This window comes from Juglans microcarpa x Juglans regia, chromosome 5D (assembly GCF_004785595.1).
Source record: "Juglans microcarpa x Juglans regia isolate MS1-56 chromosome 5D, Jm3101_v1.0, whole genome shotgun sequence".
Lineage (NCBI taxonomy): Eukaryota > Viridiplantae > Streptophyta > Magnoliopsida > Fagales > Juglandaceae > Juglans > Juglans microcarpa x Juglans regia.
In genome coordinates, this window is record NC_054602.1 from 14,228,465 (window position 1) to 14,247,651 (window position 19,187).

At 36.8% G+C, this 19,187-nt stretch overlaps 1 protein-coding gene across 1 annotated transcript; it reads left to right on the forward strand.

The window, feature by feature from the left end:
• The first annotated feature begins 14,613 nt into the window (after positions 1–14,613).
• On the forward strand, positions 14,614–17,529 carry LOC121266052 (seipin-2-like). The gene is made up of 2 exons (XM_041169751.1): positions 14,614–15,717; positions 16,729–17,529. The coding sequence occupies exons 1-2, from the start codon at positions 14,698–14,700 to the stop codon at positions 17,212–17,214; spliced, it is 1,506 nt and encodes a 501-aa protein (XP_041025685.1). The 5' UTR covers positions 14,614–14,697; the 3' UTR covers positions 17,215–17,529.
• The last annotated feature ends 1,658 nt before the right edge of the window (positions 17,530–19,187 follow it).

The window sequence follows — 19,187 nt, forward strand, 5'->3', positions numbered from 1 at the left end:
ATATATTGTATATCTTTGCTCTCTGTTCACATATTAAATTAAATTAGGGTGGAAACGAGTCATGAATCATCATGCAAAAAGTCAAATATTGCATGTGATCTTGAACATATTGTCGGGGAATATATATTCATAACTGTCATTCTTCTCATGTCACATGCTGACTAAGATGGATGATCCATAGTTTGTTTTGACCCGCAAAAGAAAATAAATAAACAGGCCAGCAACATGGTTGAGTACTAGATTAATGTTGTCTTGCTTTTTTTTTTTTTTTTCCTTATTTAATATAATGTTGTCTTGCTTTGTTTTCGATCGTGTGAATCTTTTAACTACTTGCTTTGAACTGGTCTGATGAGGATAAAATATCTCAAGCCTAAACCTTCAATATCTATTATATAGTGACAACGAGAGACTGTAAATAAGTTTATTATAATGGATATTCCCTCCTCAAAACCTCCGTGGATGTAGGTTTTATAAAGAATCACGTAATTCTATATGTCTCCTTCTCTTTTACATTCTCAGTATTTATTTCTCATTCACTATCATGGACGTACGTATAACAGCACCAGACCATGCCGAGGGCTCCAGACCACACAATCGAGGCCCAGATTGTCATGGCGGGCCGAGAATGACTCTTTCCCCCTTCTGACCTTTTGTGCGATTTTTGATATTAACAATTAGCACCATCTGTGTGGAATCTGATTTACTTTCTACACCGAAAGCGAGAGAACTATGATTTTCCAGCATGCTAAATAATTTTTGAATGAGCAAATAAAAATTTTCCAGATAAGTATTCTCAGCCTTTTGACTTTTATTTTTATGAGCAACATTGTTACAAAAAATTGGGCGAGCGAATCTTTATTCGCTCAAGTGGGAACTGCAAGTTCCTCGCTGCTTGAATTAAACATGCTCAGTGCCCTCAATAGTCACTGTGCAAGAAGGCGACTTATGCGGTCGAGCACATCTACCGCCAAAGTTGAGCTTCACGCTCGCCACTTACGCGGTCTAGTGCACCTCCCGCCACATTTGAGCTTTGCGCTCACCACTTACGCGGTCAAGTACACTTCCAGCCACAATTGAGCTCCTCACTCGCCATTTACGTGATCGAGTATATCCCCCGCCTCAGCCAAGCTCTGTGCTTGCCTTTTACTCCGTCAAGTACACCTCCCACCTCAGCCGAGCTCCACGCTCGCCATTTACGTGGTCGAGTATACCTCTCGCCTCAACCGAGTTCCGTGCTCGCTATTTACACGATCAAGTACACCTCCCACAGCCAAGCTCTGCGCTTGCCACTTGCCACAGTAGAGCCTATCTCCAGCACCTCCCCTAATCTCGCACTGAGAAATCTTTACGCTTAACACAAGCAGAACGCAGAACCGGGGACCCACTAAGCAAACTTATTTCATTATAGATTATTACGCGTTACCTCCATTGTATATTTTATCTTGGAGATTCTCAATTTGTTATTTTGAAGCAGATCGGCCTTAAAAATCATGGACAACTGAAGGGGATAAAATATTCAAAGCACATATGAATAGGCCCAGCCTACCAAAAGGCCAGCACTAAGAGACGAGAGAGAGAGACAGACAGACAGACAGCGAAGGGGGACATGTAGGGGATAATGAGAGGGAGGATGTAAGAAGAAAAATTAAAGATAGGAGGGTAGGGAAAAAAGTGGAAAGGAAATGAAGATGTCACATACGCAAGGGAAATGATGCATTTCCTCACCACTTCCTAAGGACACACAGAAAGATGGGTCAAATAAAAGGAAATGGTCAAACAACTCCAAAGGTGACTTCGACTTGTTTTTTAATCTTGACTTTGGCTTTTTCAAGGGGAAAGGATCAACTCGAGCGATGATCTCTCCATCAGAAAATAAACATTTGATATCCATTATACAGTTAGGACAAAAGACTATAAATAAGTTTATTATAGTAGATATTCCCTCCCCAAAACCCCTGTGCATGTAGGTTTTATGCTAAACAACTTAAATCTATGTGTCTCCTTATCTTTTACATTCTCAATATTTATTTTTCATTCACTGTCATGGACGTACACACAGCTGCATCGGACTACGCCGAAGGATCTAGACCATACTGATCGAGGCCCAAATCATCATGGAGGGCCAATAATGACTCTTTCTCCCTTTCCGGCCTGGTGTTCGATTTTTGGAATTAACAGTTGGTGTTGTCTGTATGATCTGATTTACTTTCTACACATGAAAGCAGGAGAATAACAATTTTTGGTGCGCTAAATAATTTTTGAAGGTGCAAATAAAAGTTTTCCAGATAAGTATTCTCAATCTTTTGACTTTTATTTTTATGAGCAACACTGTTACAAAAAATTGGACGAGTGAACCTTTTCTCGCCCAAGTGGAAACCGCAAGTTCCTCACCGCTTGAATTGTTGATGCTTAATGCCTTCAATGGCCAATACACAAAAACGAAGAACAAGGGAGCGAGGATGCAGGGCTCCTCTAGCCCATCGACCACAGTGCTGGCAGGGACGCCGACGGCCATCGCTTGGACCGCCGACGTTATGTGTCAACTCCTTGGTGGCCGACTGACTGCCAATAAGAGCTCATGGTGGCCCTCAGCAACGCACCGAGGCTTACGATGCGTTCGCAAAAACACACTGTGAGCCATGAGGACCTGCCGTCAGCCACCCCACGGGCCAACGGAGTTGTCTGAACCTTCTGACGTGGTCCTTGACTGCCACAGATGACACATTGTCACCCACAAGCCCTTGCTCACTAGAGGGCCTTCCCTCCTCAGCCATAAACAATCCTCAACCAACCACTCGTCGGCCAGTACACTCATAGCCAAGCAACTCCTCGCTCAACAACTCATCGGCCAATACAATTTCAATGGAACAAAATTTGTACACAACGGCTAAAATACACCAGTTTGTCTATCTTTAAGTTTATGTGAATTCGATTTTTACTAAAAGAATTGATTGTAACGCAAAACACTGACCGCCCAACCCCACTTAGACATCCAAGTTTGTTTGGAATTAACATGCACTCACCTACTAGAGGACCTACCCTTCTCGACCAACCATTTATCAGCCTAGCAACTCCTCGCACAACAACTCATCAACCAATACACTCGTTGCCCACGACTCCTCCTTCACGGCCAAAACTTGACTTACCTTTGCTCCTTGTCGTTGGACTCTTCTCCACTGGACCAACACCATGCACAGCCACCATAAGACCGAGTTGCCTCATCCGACACGACCTACATCCAAGGCACGTTGCATGGCCCATGCAACATGCTGCACCAGTCTTGCTCGGCCACCCCCTGCTCAGAAAAATGCACAAGCACGATTATCTTCCTCGGCCAGCACTTCATGCAACGTGCAACCTGTAACATCTCGAGTCCTCCACCATGATGAGGACCGTGCTTGGTCTGCCCACTGTCATGGATTGCCAAAGAAAAAACAGGAGGTCAATGAAGAAGAGAAGTAGCAATCAATAGACAATTTCAATGGAGCAAAATTTGCACACAATGGCTAAATTGCATCGGTTTGTCTATCTTTCAATTTATGTGAATTCAATTTTTACTAAAAAAAATTGATTACTGTAGCCCGAAACACCGGCCGCCCAACCCCACTCGGGGACCGCTTAGACATCCAAGTTTGTCTCTGTCAGAATTGATTTCTCGAAACTAACATGCACGCGGGCACCCCAAATCTCAATCATCATTGAAACTTGGCAGCTCGCGAGCATCGCCAACATGCCATAAACTTTCTCTACAATCCAACAGGACAGTTCAAGTATACAAATCTCGCGCTTATCGCTGGAAATTATTTACGCTAACCAGTTTCACTTCTCTAGCTCGATTAAGTGCCCCAACTGTCCGCATCGACTCCTGCACCCCTAATGGCGAGAAGACTAAGGGAGCCAAGTACCGTATCTCCACGGACTTGCCCCATCCATTCCCTCAGTCTACAAGGGCGACAAGAAGACCAGGGGAAGCAAGCACCATGTCTCCACAGGCTTGCTCCATCCCCTCCCACAATCTACGAGGGCGATGAGAAGGCCAGGAGAGCCAAGCATCGTGTCTCCATGGGCTTCCCTCATCCCTTTCTTCAGTCTACGAGGTCAACCAGAAGACCAAGGGAGCCAAGTACCACGTTATCACGGACTTGCCCCAACCCTTTCCTCATTCTACAAGGTCAGCGAGAAGACAAGGGGAGCCAAGTACCATGTCTCTACGGGCTTGCCTCATCCCTTCCCTCAATCTACGAGGTCGACGAGAAAACCAGGAGAGCCAAGTATCGTGTCTCCACGGGCTTGCCTCATCCCTTCCTTCAATCTATGAGGGCAAATGAGAAGACCAAGGATGACATCTTCACTAGCGAACGCCAGGTGTATGCACTCATGCCATAACCACTACTAGCGGGATTCCTTCGGGAACGAGCCTTCGGAGTTAATGAGCCTTCGAGCTCCCTAACTGCCTTGCGCAAGATGCCATGGGAATTAGTCGAATGGCTCCCTGACCACTTGGTGTGGATTACCACATACAAACTCCAACACTGACAATAAAATAGAAGCGTTAACAGCCGTTTGAAGCCCCTTGTGGAGCACTTGGACCCTGCAGAGGAGAAAACTCTTCTTGCAGACCCCGTTTACAATACTTAGTACCATTGCATGCACCTTTGTAGTTTAGTTAGTTTTTCTATCTTTTTCTTTACTTTAGTTTTTGTTTTGTTTTTGTTCTTGTTTTTGCTTTGCATTGTTTTTTTTTTCTTTTTTGCAACAATGAATTCCTTGAGTTGTTTCAGATTTGTCCTTCACTTCCCAGGTGATATCTTTCTTACTTCATCTCTATAACCTTGTGCTTTTTGTTTTTGACATTGAGGACAATGTTAGCTTTTGGTTAGGGGATGGAAAATGCCCAAGTGCATAATTTTTGCATGAATAAAGCTTTGACATTTGGACTAGATTTTAATGTGTGTCATTTGAGTCTATTGTTCTACCTCAGCTCTCTATTGAGATACTCTCATACTTCTTTTTTAGCACAAACTAGCCTTGTGGTAAGATGGATGTTAAACACGTACAATTAGCAGACACCCTGAACATTAGTGGTGACTACCACATGCCTGATTATGAGAGATATTCCTTGAGTGAAGTTCATTGACTTATAGCATGTTCTCCCGTTTGACCTATTTAATTATTGAGAATGCTATTACGTGATTTGTGGCATGTTGGTCTACTATATTAAGGAGATGATGAAGGTCAATTTAGGATGAACTTTTGACCCTTTCAAGCTAACCCATGTTTTATCCATTAGAAGTCGTTTTGAGCCAAAATAAAAAGATAAAATAAAATTAGCCTTTCTTCCTTAAACCCATGTTTCCCTCACCCCCTCCACATTGGAGTTGAGCCTAAATTACTATCTTTCCCCACCTTTCGCTTTCAAGTATGTGCTATGGATGTTAAATGTTGGTCCAAAAGTAAAAAGAAAAAGAAGACAAGGAAAGGAATGTACTGTAGAAAAAGGGAAAATTATGGGTATTGAGTTGAGAAGGAAAGATACAAGAAGTTGAGGGAGTTGTGCTTAATGTCTGATCTTGTGAAGACCTCTAGAATGTACTTGTAAGCCCTTGTGAATTCTCTTATCCGTCCTCCTTTTTAACTTGACCTTAGCCCCATTACAACCTTTGTTATTGACCTTTTGATCTTAAGTGAGTTTGTGGAAGGAGTTGTTGAATTCTCAATAATTGACATTTCATTTGTGGAGATCCATGTCTGTTTGTCATTTTGCCTATATACACTTCTCCATCCTATACACTAGAGTGAGTAGCCTTTTCAGTTGGAGAGTATGAGAGAGATGGAGTTAATGCTTTTGTCGGAGGTGTGCTCGAAGTTGTGTGTGTTTGAGTTTTTGGTAAGATGGTTATGGCATAGCGCACACACGAATTTCGAGAGATGTTTTAATAGGAAAACTTTGGTAGTGCTACATATCTCTTATGAATACGTTGTTTGATATGTCTAGATATTATTGCCTTGTTTATGTGGAAGTTTTTACATTTTGAGTTGGGTATATTTTTTTCTACTATTTATGTCGCTTGAATTGCTAGAGACTAGCAATAAGCTGGTTGGGGGGTGTGATGAGTATACGAAAGTGTATTCTAAACATTACTTCTACGTGTTTAATTGCAAGATTATATGTGTTATTTGAGCAGCTTGATTATATTTTTTCAACTTGAACTTTAATTCCATAGTGTCCAAATCTTGATTCATTTTTAATAATTTTATAGCATGAATGAACTTAAGAACGATGGGGCCAAGCCTGACATAAATAAGGAAGAAAACCAAAATCAAATGAAGAATTTTCTATATCCAAAGCCCGCTAGATAACCTTCAACTCAAGTGGGCTTGATTCAACTCAAAAAGAAAACCTATAACATGAAGAGCCGAGTAAATGAGTTGAGAAATGGGTTTGACAAGAATCTCGATCTGGAAGCTTCTTTGAGCATCCGTCAATATTATTGTCATATTCAAATTTTTACTAAGCGAAAAGGGGCTCGCAATTTGCGCTTGGAAATCTAGAGTATTACTTATGCGAGCTTTGTACGTGATTTTCTTTCTTTATGAGGGTGGCTGGTGAAGAAAAGAAGGTAGAGAAGGTTTGGGAGAGAGCCATCTTTCATAAAAGAATTCCTTCTTGTTTCAAATGGAGGGTTGATTCCTTGGTGGAGCTAGGGATGAACTTACTTGAATGGTCATAATTTCAATTCTATTGGATTCATGTAATAAACTTTTATGCTGATACAATTATTGTTTGTCATCTCTTATCAATAGACCTATTCTTGTATTTGGATAATTTTTTAAACCGATTCTTTTCATAGATTCAGTCATGTTTTTTCTATAGAATTGTTAAGGTACTTGATTATGTCCAAATCTGATTGTCAATCTTATTGGTGTGATTCTTTGATGCAATATTACTATTCTATATATTGTTATCTTTGAATTTGAGTATAATAGGATAGCAATCTATGGTTTCAAAAGAAGAGAATGATTTTCTAGGATTACACTTAAAAAAAAAAATGGTTGTAATGTTATATTTTCCAAATGGAGAGCATGGTGCTATGATCTTTAATTGAGTATCCAATGAATCAAAAATGAATGGAATTATCAAGTTCAAGTGAGGGATTTCTGATGCTTCGCTGCCATTAACTTTGGTCACACCTTTTTAATATTAAGTTTTGGGTCTTCAACTTATTTCTTGTCAAAAAGCATTCATCTTACATTCATCTACCATCCACAATCTATATTGCGACAACCGCGTTATTTTCTTGGCATAATCAACCATCGAAAATAAAAACATCGGATGAATATATGCTTTTTGACAATGACGAGCAAGTCTAGTCTTATGAACTGCTTGACCTCCATCATGTCAAAGAGGTGGGTCCAGTCTTTTGTCTACTCGGCTTACCTCTATTTTCATAACGAGTTAATAGGCAAGAAAGGTCAGGAACCTCCCGACCTCCCAGGGGCTCGAATTAGCAAGCAAGTCATTTGATTGCCCGACCACCATCGTGCGCGCCTTATACAGTCAAGCACATCTCCCGCCGAAGCCGAGCTTCAAGCTCGCCACTTACGTGGTCGAACACATCTACTGCCGAAGCCGAGTTTCACGCTCGCCACTTATGCGGTCGAGTACACCTCTCGCCACAGCCAACATTCGCGCTCGGTCTTTACGCAGTAGAGTACACCTTCCGCCACACTCGAGGTCTACGCTCGCCATTTACGCGGACGAGTACACCTCTCACCTCAGCTGAGCTCCACACTCACCATTTACGCGGTCGAGTACAACTCCCGCCATAGCTGAGCTTCACGCTTGCCACCTAATGTGGTTGAGTCTATCTCCCGCACATCCCCTAATCCCACATTGGGAAATCTTTTCCGCTTAACGCAAGCAGAACGGAGAACTAGGGACCCACTAAGCAAACCTATTTCGTTATAGATTACTGTGTGCTACCTCTATTGTATGTTTTATCTTAGAGATTGTCAAGGCCTTATTTTGAAGCATATCGACCTTAAGAATCACGGACAACTTAAGGAGATGAAATATTCTAAGTTCATATGAATAGACCCAACCCACCAAAAAGCGACCACTAGGAGACAAGAGAGAGAGAGATGGCGAAGGGGGACATGGAGGGGACAATGAGAGGGATGATGTAAGAAGAAAAACCAAGAAAATATATGAGGGGAAGGTAAAAAGCGGAAAGGAAATGAAGATGTCAGACACGCATGCAAGGTAAAGGCGGCCAATCCTCACCACTCCTTTGCGGAAAGATGGTCAGATAAAATGAAACGGCCAAAAGACTCCATAGGGGACTTTGACTTCTTTGTTAATCTCAACTTTGGCTTCTTCAAGGGGAAGGGATGAACTCTAGAGACGATCTCTCTATTAGAAGATAAACCTCCATTATCTATTATACAATAAGGACAAGAGACTATGAGAGACTGTAAATAAGCATATTATAGTGGATATTTCCTCTCCAAAACTCTCATGGACGTAGGCTTTACACTGAGTCACGTAAATCTATGCATCTTTCTTTCTTTTACATTCTCAATATTGATTTTTCATTCACTATCATAGACGTACGCACAACTGCATTGAACTATATCAAGGGCTCCAAAGCACAACAATCCAGGTCTGGATCGTCATGATGGGTGTAGAATGACTTTTTCTCCCTTTTTAGTGTGTAATTTTTAAAATTAACTTGGTCCTTCTGAGGAAAAGGAGGGCAAAATGTCTTTTCTACATTTAGTACTGTCTAGGTATCAACGTGAAAGAACGTCAAACAAATTAGGATTACGTAGTAGTAGTGCTATTGGGCCATGTTGTCTCTTGGAATTAAGGGATCGTTTGGATCATGAATCTATCTCAACTCATTTCAACTCATCATTATAATTTTTTTAAATTTTAATATAAAATATAATAAACAATTCAATTTTTTCAAATATTAAAATAATAATAATATTAAAAAATAATATTCTAACAATATTTTATCATCTCAACTCAACTTATTTCAACATCTAAACACAATCATATTCTCTAAATAATCGTAAAAGTCGTTAATTAACTAAATATGTAATTAAGTACGTAGGGTATAAAAGATGTCTGTCTCCAAATGGTTTAATTATGAAAAACAGGAAAATCAATGTCACCTGCTGCCAAGGACTTGTACATACTACACATTGACGAGCTACCTAGGGACGTCGCGCGGATAAATTATTAGAGATTTATAATTTTCTGCGGTGCAATTATAAATAAAATGTCATTAATAATCACTAAATTAATTAAAAAACTAAACATCGATCGTGTGTTTTTCAAATCGAGTAGTTTAATATGTTTTATCAATTACATATGCTGTATTAATTATTTATTATTTTAAACTATATATTCATAATTCTAGAAAAATAATAATAAATTAATAAATTGACGGCCAATACTACTATGTACTGATAAATATGAAAAAATTTAACTGTAAATAATTTTACATATTAATACGTATATTTATTTAATATAATTGATCAGAAAATAAATTTTATTAAAAATATTATTAATTTAAGTTTAAAATATAAAATTAATAATATTAATATACAGATTGATACGTTAATTTATTTATACATAAAAAAAATAGATAAATATAAATCGACTAAGATTTTAAGATATACTATTATATTGTCTGACCCTAGCTACCTATCTATCCGGAAAACTTCCTTCCTAATTTTATGTTACATAAATGATACGGTAACACTTTGGATAATATATTATAAAATAATATTATTTTATAAGATATTTTATAAAAATATTTTTTATTTAAAATATAATTATATAAAATATTATAAAAAATATTGTAGATAAATCATTTTTCATATATTAATATGGCGTACTAAATTGACTTTGGAGCCTAATCATGATTATTTGGCAGTATTTGAAAAGAGGGGCCGTGGAACCGAGTTGAAACCTGCCATCTTTGACCATGACATCTGTACGGTCCATAAAAAATTGAACAACTAAAAATGCTGCAGTTACTAATTAAAAATTGTACGGTAAGATAAGTTGATTTAGTTATATAAATTAAATTATTTTATCTTATATAATTATTATAATTTTTTTAAATTCTTATATAAAATGTAATAAATAATTTAATTTTTTTAAATTTTAAATAAAAAATAAGATTAAAAAATTATATTATAATATATAATATTTTATTTATAATCAATTTTTAACTTTTATTTTACCTCATCTAACTAAACCAGGCGTTACTCTAACTATTTTTGAAGAATATGATGAGAGTGTTTTTTCTTTTTGTACAAGTCAATTTTCAGTAAAAAATTGCCTAAAATTAAAAGATAATCTAATTAACCCAATATTTATAATGTGAATGCTCCTAGCTATGTACACTACTGGGCTCTAATTAGTTCATCAAAATATGATTTGATTTTTCAAATTAACCCCACATTTTGAAAAGGAAAATTATATTTACGATCTTCATGTGCAAGTCTCCTACATTTTTTCCTAACAAATTGATTAAATTTGAAATTCAGACGAAAAAAATTATTTTTTTTAATAATAAACTCTACTTTTTCTTTAAAATGAGTACGAAAAACTTGCATACCATAAAATTATATATATCTAACATTACTCTTTGGAAATCATATTGTACTAACTAATTAGTTAAGATGATCATCATGTAATTCATGTACAATTTATGAAGATATTTATGTAGAGTACTTTGCATTTAATTAGACAATAATAGTGCGTCATGCATGAGATCAAATGGTGGAAAAAGGGAATTTTGAGATAATATATTATATCCTAATCACAATTTTAGGGTGAAATTAATCTATCCAGAGAAACATAAATAAATAAATAAAACAGGTTTATGATAAACTATTACACACAGTACGTTGTTTTTTATTAGATAAAGACGAAGAAAGTTTCTCTCAAATAATTCGATCGTATGAAGTAATTTCTGGCTACATTTTTCTCTTTATATATATATATATATATATATATATGATTATGATAGCAGCTTGTCCTTGAAGCTTTCGAAACTTACTGGACAAGGGATTTGAAGCAAATATATATCCTAATGGAAGTGGAACCTAATTAATTATTCCATGGCCAGCTTTCGTTAATCGTATATAAAAGGTGAGACCGAGTAGTTCTCTCTTTCATGACTCCCATGGCCGCTGGCCGGCCTCCTCATTTCTCCGTGCGTTAACTGAAACTTTTTGGCGTGATTTGTGCAGGACTTCTACAATCTACTACAAATAAATGTTTGGGGCTCTTTCTGCAAGGCTGGCATGGGATCAGATTCTAGGGCGGACAGCTTTCTCGAGGTCGAGACCACTCACTCGGAGTACTTCGCAGATGTTATTTACTTCCACAACAGCAACTTTTCCGGTCGAGTTCTGATGATGGAAATAATTCCCGATCGGCCCGATGAGACTGGTAATTAATTTAGAGATGATCTTTTCTTTTATATATCTTTCTGCCATCCGTGTGTGTGTGTGTATATGTGCATGGTTCATCGTGTATATATATTCTAGTTGTATATATTATCGTTCTTTTCAGATTCAACGCTGGGTATGGACTTAACGCTTCTCGGCTTGAAAATCGTACCCATAAGTTCGCAGGTTTTAGCTGCAAATCTTGACTTTTTTGGTAAGGTGAGGTCATGACCATCAATGTTCATATCGTTTGCTGCTTTTGATCTTTTCTGGGATTATTAATTGTACTCTCTCTCTCTCTCTCTCTCTTCGTTCATTTTGCAGTGGTTTTCAAATGATATGATGACAGTGTCCAATTGCCATCGAAGTGTAAATCTACGGATGCATGCATCAGGTTATTATAATCACTCAAAACTTTTTGTCTTTTTTGGCAACTATTAAGATCTCCTATGAAAAGGTTTGGATTCCATTTTTAGGATATATATATATTATTTAAGGAAAAAACCTGAAAAAGAAATGAAATTTGTTGAATGTTGTTCTGGATTTGTATTCATGACTGCATGGTTTTAATAATACGACCCTCGCGAACCCATAATTCTAACTTCCAATTTTTTTGCTTGCATGCATGTGAGCTGGTTTGTGAAGCGCCTTCTCTTCTTGATAGAAGGAAGAGAAAAATATATAATCACACCGTTTCTTTCTTATATATTATGGCACTGGAGCAGAAGCAGCAGCACTCATGAACAATCTGAATGATCTGAATTGTAACACTCTGGAGCCAAACAGGAGACCTCTTTTAGTTCGATGGATTGCTCCCCTGTTTGGTAAAGCTAAGTTAAATGTGGATGGTGCATCAAAAGCTGGTAATCCTCGTGTAGCTGGTTGTGGAGGGGTTCTTAGATGCCATTGCGCCTTCATTTACGCTTTTTCTCGTTGCTTGGAGTTTGGAACGTCTAGTGTCTATGCAGAACTATCGGCCTTAAAGTATGGGTTAATGCTTTGTTGTAAAAACAATATACGCAAAGTGGTGGTAGAGACGGATTCACTGTTAGTAGTGAACTGGCTTGATAACGAGACACAGCCTCCTCTGCAATATCGCGAGCTGTTGGAAGATATCTTGAAACTTCGTAATCACATGATGTTTTGTAAGGTCAGCCATGTATATCGAGAGGCGAACTCTTTGGCTGATGGACTTGCAAATTATGGTGCACTAGGGAATGATGCATCATTCTCTTGCCCTTCTCAACTTCCTAAGCATTTACTGGCTATTTATGCACTTGATAGTGCTGGAGTTCCAACCTTTCGATCCACACCAGCTTTAGTCTAATTCCAATCTTCATGTTTTCTGTTTTCCAGCTAGTTTGTATACTTTGATCATGTATTTACTAATACGTACGCTGGATAACTGAATCTAAGAGAGCTTTTTCTTATCCAAAAATGAGCTAGCTGGGTATATAATTCCAGTTTGTGCACATGTTCTCGATGTTTGTGCACATATATGCATGGACCGCGGCACCATATATCATTCATGTCTACAAGACTGCAAACGAGGCCAATGCAACAAGGACCCCATGGGGCTTATTCCATCGCTTTGGGCTATTTCAGGCGATACACTGGAATCTTGGACCGGCTGGCTACTTTGTCGTCGATCATGCCGTCGCAGCAAGCTCCAAGCTGCCAACTAATTAAGGAGTTTGGTAGCTAGCTGTTTCAAACAAAATGATCATATTATATATATAGGAACACACCATAAACAATCATAGAAAATATTTTTAATTGGGACCATGAGTCATGATTCTTTGATCTTTTTGCATGACTCCATCCACGAAGCCTAATTAAGCCCATTATACGAATACCAACCCAATTAATTAGAAGAAGATCCACCAAACCCAAGAGTTGTAGGTCTACTTTCTGGCCTTCAACACAAAGGCTTGCTCTTGATCTGCCCATGCTGAAACTCATCTTGTGTTTTCTTAACATTTAAAAATAGAAAAATGCACTAGGACTAGGACTAGGAGCACGCAACCCAACATCACTCTTTTAGAAGGAAAAATCTAGTTGTAAGCAATTCTGCGCACTAATACGCACACTTATTCAATATGATTGGTCAGAAAGTAGACTTTATTGAAAACAGTGCTAATTTAAATTTAAAATATGAAAATAACAGTATTAGTACGTAGATTACTATGCGAACTTGCTTGTATATAGTAAAACTCCTTTAGAAACTGTTAATTTTGACGAATTGGTACGAATTATAAGCAAATGAATAACCTCTATTGTGTCAAGAAAACAAACAATTAGATAAGCTTTATATAAATTTTATGATAAAATTTATAAAGAAAGAAAAATATATGTGACAATATTTTCCAGCAAAAAAAAAAAACGGGGTAAGCACTTTTCAGAAAGAATCAATCCTTGTATAAGTTGTAGTGTGCAAGTTTAGGACAATTTTTTTAACAAGTAAGATATAACTAAATAAAATGACATTGGACGCCTTTTTTGGACAATGACAGTGTTTCATTTCATCTCATTTTATGATTATAATTTTATCAAATTTCTACATAAAATATAATAAATAATTTAATTTTTTTCAAATATCAAAACAATAGTAATATTATAAAATAATATTCTAATAATATTTTATTTAATTTTTAAGTTTTATTTCAATTCATTATCCAAACTGCATGGAAGTGAAAACCTAAGCAATTTTTTAATTTTTTAATATTTTACATCATAAGCAATTTTTTTTAGACCATCATGAATATGTCAATAAATATTAAAAATATTTTTTTTAATTGCCGAATATAATTTTCAAATGGGATTGGCTAATTACCATTTTTAAAAGAATGGTTTTATTTATATTTTACCTGATATATTTTAATTAAAAAAAATTAAAATTAAAATATTTTAAATCAAATCTGAATTAGGATAGCGCGGTCTAGTTTGAATAATAAAGTATTTTCAGAATTCTTCACTAATATTTATTATTTAATTCTTATTTTTATCTATTTTTTCTTATTATTTATTATTATTTAATATTTTATTATTATTTTTTATTACTATTCATAAAATATATAAAATTAGCTCACTACACAATCTTATTCTTTTCAAAATATATATATCTTTTGGAGAAAATGATAATAATAAATAACAACATTTTGCTTCGTCTTCGCATTTTCTCTTCGAAGAACACCGAACACTCAGCAATCCACCTTAAGAAAAATGGAATCACTCAATCCAAACGACGCCGACGACGTTTTCCTCGACGCCCCCGACGACTTCCCCTTCTACGACTGCCCCTCCTCCCTCACCGCCCAACCCGAGCCCTCCACTTCATCCTCCACTCTCTCTTCTCCCTCTCCGGCCGCTCTCTCCACCTCTACCCTTCGCCGCCGTTCGCTCTCTCGCGTCGTGGGTTCCAACCACTCAATCTTGGATTCCGATTTCACCCTCGGCTCTGAGATCCACTCCGCCATCGATACGAAGCCGAGGTTTCGGATTCATCGGAACCTGAAGGAAAGCCAAAATCCCGAGCCTGATCCCAGTCAATTTAGCTCTGTGTCTCAAGCCCAGGGATCATCAAATTCGACCGTAACCACTGAAACCGATAAACGGGCTGAAGTCTCGGCCGTGGAAGCCAACGATCCCTCATCCCACTTTCTCATATACGTTGCCGGACTACTAATCAAAGCAATTAGCTTCCAAATCAATCTCTTCGTTACCTTCACAACACTTCCTCTATTTCTTCTCTACCACTCTTACATGCTCGTCACCAACCCCTTTCAAACAGTGCGTCGCGGTAGAGACTATTTGATCCAGGAGCTCTCAAAATTAGGGCAAACCGTAGGCGAAAGCGTGAGTCCTTTGCTAAACGACTGGTCGAGGGAGCACAAGTGGGTTTGGAAGGTGGCATTGCGGTGGGGGTGGGGGTTTCTGTGGTCGGTTTACGTTTGCATCGTTTTGTGCAGCCTATTGGTCTCCTCGCTCGTGGTTAGCGGAGTTGTGATGAGGTTCTTGGTGCAGGAGCCGATTCAGATGAAGGAGATGTTGAATTTCGATTACACTAAACCCAGCCCGGTCGCCTATGTGCCCATCGTTTCGTGTGATGGCGTTGGTTGTGGCCAGGATTGTAAGGAACAGATTGGAGGGTTCAGGTTTATACCTCCTAATCACAGGTTGCAGGTTACGGTTTCGTTAACGTTGCCGGAGTCCGAGTACAACCGAAATCTCGGGGTCTTTCAGGTACTTGTTCACTCATGGAGAGTCAAGTCATCTTTTTTTTGTAGCTTTAGGAATGTTAGAGAGATAAAAATGCTTTTCAGTTATGTTTTATCAATCAGTCGTTATTAAGTCAATTTTGTTAGATGTTGGGATAGCAGCTTGACTTTTTAGTATATGGGGTTTCTGTCCAGTTATAGTTTGGACATGGTAGAGCTTAACCACTGATGCTCGAATATGTCTATTGCAATGACATGTTTACATGAATAGAGATTTACCCGTGTTTCATTTATATTCTAGTTGTGTAATTCTCCATGGTAGTTGGTTTGTGTCACTTTATTTCTTCAGTTTCATTGTCAGATGTTTTTTTTTTTTTTTTATCAGTAAACAAATTTTATTGATAGAATAAGACATAGCCCAAGTACTTTGTCAGATTGTTTTTTTTTTTTTTTTTTTTTTTTTTTTTTTTAAGATTGTTATCACGGAAACTGTTGGTAAACAATATGGGATGTAAAAAGGAGCTTGTGTCAAGTCTGTTGGCATCATAGGGTACAGTTCTAGTGATATTGGCAACTGGGCAAGTGCCTGAGTTTAATATGTTATTATATTCTTGAATTGGTGGAAAGTAGTCTGAAACTAAGAAGACACGAGATGCTTATAATAGTTAAGAAGTTCTAGATGAGATTGAGCCCGATTTTTGAACTCAATATCCTTACGACCCCTTTTGTTATAAAGGAAATAACAAATAGAAAACATATAGAACATTTAATCTATTGCAACAGATATATATCTATGTGTGGACTGTTAAATCATGTTTAAATGGAATGTTGCTTTTACAACAAAGCATTAAAGGCTTTGAAAGTTTGAGGGAAGGATGCTATTTCTCTCTTGAGTTTTTTCTTCTTTATTGTATAGTTTCAGAATTTTTCCTTTTTTCTGGAAAAGATATGCCTCTGTATTGTTTGGTTTAATTTTGGTGTCTGATATTTATATAAGATAAATGTTTGCTTGACTTTTTTTAATGTTTTTTTGAAGATCAGGGTTGGTTTCCTCTCTGCTAGTGGTAAAACCCTTGCCAGTTTAAGCCATCCATGCATGTTACTATTTAAAAGCGAGCCTATCCGTCTTCTACTGACTTTTCTTAAGATTGCGCCTCTCGTCACTGGTTATGTATCAGAATCACAAACCCTAAATCTGAAGTTTAGAGGTTTTACTGAAGGAGAGATGCCTACTGCCTGCTTAAAGATTATGATTGAACAACGAGCAGAGTACCATGCTGGTGCTGGCATCCCCGAAATATACGATGCATCTCTAATCCTTGAGTCGGAACTTCCCCTGTTCAGAAGAATTATATGGTATTGGAAGAAGACTTTATTCATATGGATGGCCATGATGTCATTTATGATGCAGTTACTGTGTACTCTAGTTTGTTGTAGACCGATTATTATTCCAAAAGCAAGGCCAAGGGATAGCTCTGAAGGAAGTAGTGCTGCTCTAAACGGTCCCTCTGCACAGGGTTGAGAAGTGGCTCCTGCAGACTTGATGATAATGGTGGAAAAGGGCCTTATTTCCGATATTGAGCTCAGTGTCTACTAACATATTCGATTGAAACGCGTTACTAAGGTTTGGGGTTTAACCGTGTAAAAGACATTGTTGCCTTTGTATGCCTATAAAAAAAAAAAAAACAAAAACGCATTCAATTACATTTGGTACGAGACCCTAACTCTGATTTTCCTCCATTTTTCGTAGCAACCATGACATGTGTGATTATGGATGATGTATTTTTATGTCGAAGAAAGGATTAAAATTAATAACCATGTAAATATTTTTTATTTATTTGGCTTTCAAATGAACATTGTTGTTGTAAAATATGATGTAATGAAGAAAATAAAGTATATATTGTTTTATTTACTTCAGGAAATTTTGGTCAAACAATCATTGTGCCATGGGGACTTTAGATTCATCCCGGATGTTATATGTACGTAGAGAAATTCTATTTGCAATCTTCGTTTAGAGATTGTATGTACAAGCTTTTATTAAATAAATAAAAAATATTATTTTAATAAAAATATTATTATAATTTTAAAAAAATTTAAAGATAAAATTAACTAAGTTTATAATATAGTTCTTATTTTGAGACTGTACGTGCATTGCTCATGTATGTATATAGTGCTATGAGGTAGTGAGAAATGGGATCCCTCCTTTAGGTTTCTGCCTATTAATTGATATAAAAATAAACATAAAGAAGAGGGCTTAGCCGATTAGGACCGAAGCTACATCACCACAAGTGTGGCCGGATTTGGTAGCTACCACGAGGTGGCCCTTTTCTTAATTTTTCGTAACAATTTTAATATTTGTAAGAAATTCAAAAAATTATTTTTATTATGAGAAAATATTATTTACTATTAAAATTAAAACTTCACGTGGCAATCTCATTGACTACCATATGTTTATTTTATTGACATTGATAGACAAGAGAACTCAGGGACCTCGTTCTCAACTTTCAATATAGGTTTTTTTTTTTTAAAAAAAAGGAAATAGACTTCATTTTATCTATGAAAGAAGTTATAACTGTGACTAGTTAATAAGGAGAAAAAATCTTAATACAAGCCAAACTATACATCTATTGTACGCTTCTCTCTCACAAATTTTTATGCGACGGCCATTATCTTAATTTCTAGAAACTCTCATAAGAAAGTATCGCTCTCCCAGAAAAAAAAAAAAAAAGATAAAAACCATCTCAGGTATCCAGATTCATCCCATCCTCCAAAAGAGGAGGGGTTCTCCTACTATAGACATAAGTCTAATAGCCTATTTCTTTTATTAATAAACACGAACATAAAAACAAAATTACAATTTTCAACTCATCTAAAACATGCATGCAGTCTTAGGATTTATTTTGTGTGGGCTGAGGTTTCATCTCATCTCATCTCATCATTATAATTTTTTTAAATTCACACACAAAATATAATAAACAATTCAACTTTTTCAAATCTTAAAATAATAATAATATTAAAAATAATATTTTATTCAACTAATTTTAACTCATCTCTAACTGATATCGGCTGTTATTGATTAATGTATTTTGTGGTATTTGGGTTATTTTCTGTTAATCCCAATAAAAGAAAAAGATTAGCGAAAAACAAGGTTGACTATTTCCTTTCTTTGTTAGAGTCAAACGTAGTATTTAAGCAACATATTAAAATCTGGAAGGGGAAAATAAAAGGAAAGAAAGAATGCGCTGTCGACAAGTAATTGACAAGCTTTTCAACTAATATTTAAGGATAAGGATTATCATGTTTCACGAGTTTGACGTAAGGCTGTTAATTGGGTGAGAGTAACATTTTTCTTAATTAAGAACAGCATTCATGTGACCTAAACATAAAGGGTTTCAAAAGACAACACCCGCCGCCCTCATTCAAACACCTTTATCCATTTGAAGTATTAATGGCTGCTAATGCATGCATTCAGCCTTTGCTTCTGTCATCTCTCCT

Bases quoted from the DNA above. Each gene is read 5' to 3' on its own strand.
- LOC121266052 (XM_041169751.1), top strand. From the start codon at position 14,698: ATGGAATCACTCAATCCAAACGACGCCGACGACGTTTTCCTCGACGCC. The intron at 15,718-16,728 runs GTACTTGTTCAC...GTTTTTTTGAAG, and splicing joins GAAATCTCGGGGTCTTTCAG to ATCAGGGTTGGTTTCCTCTC.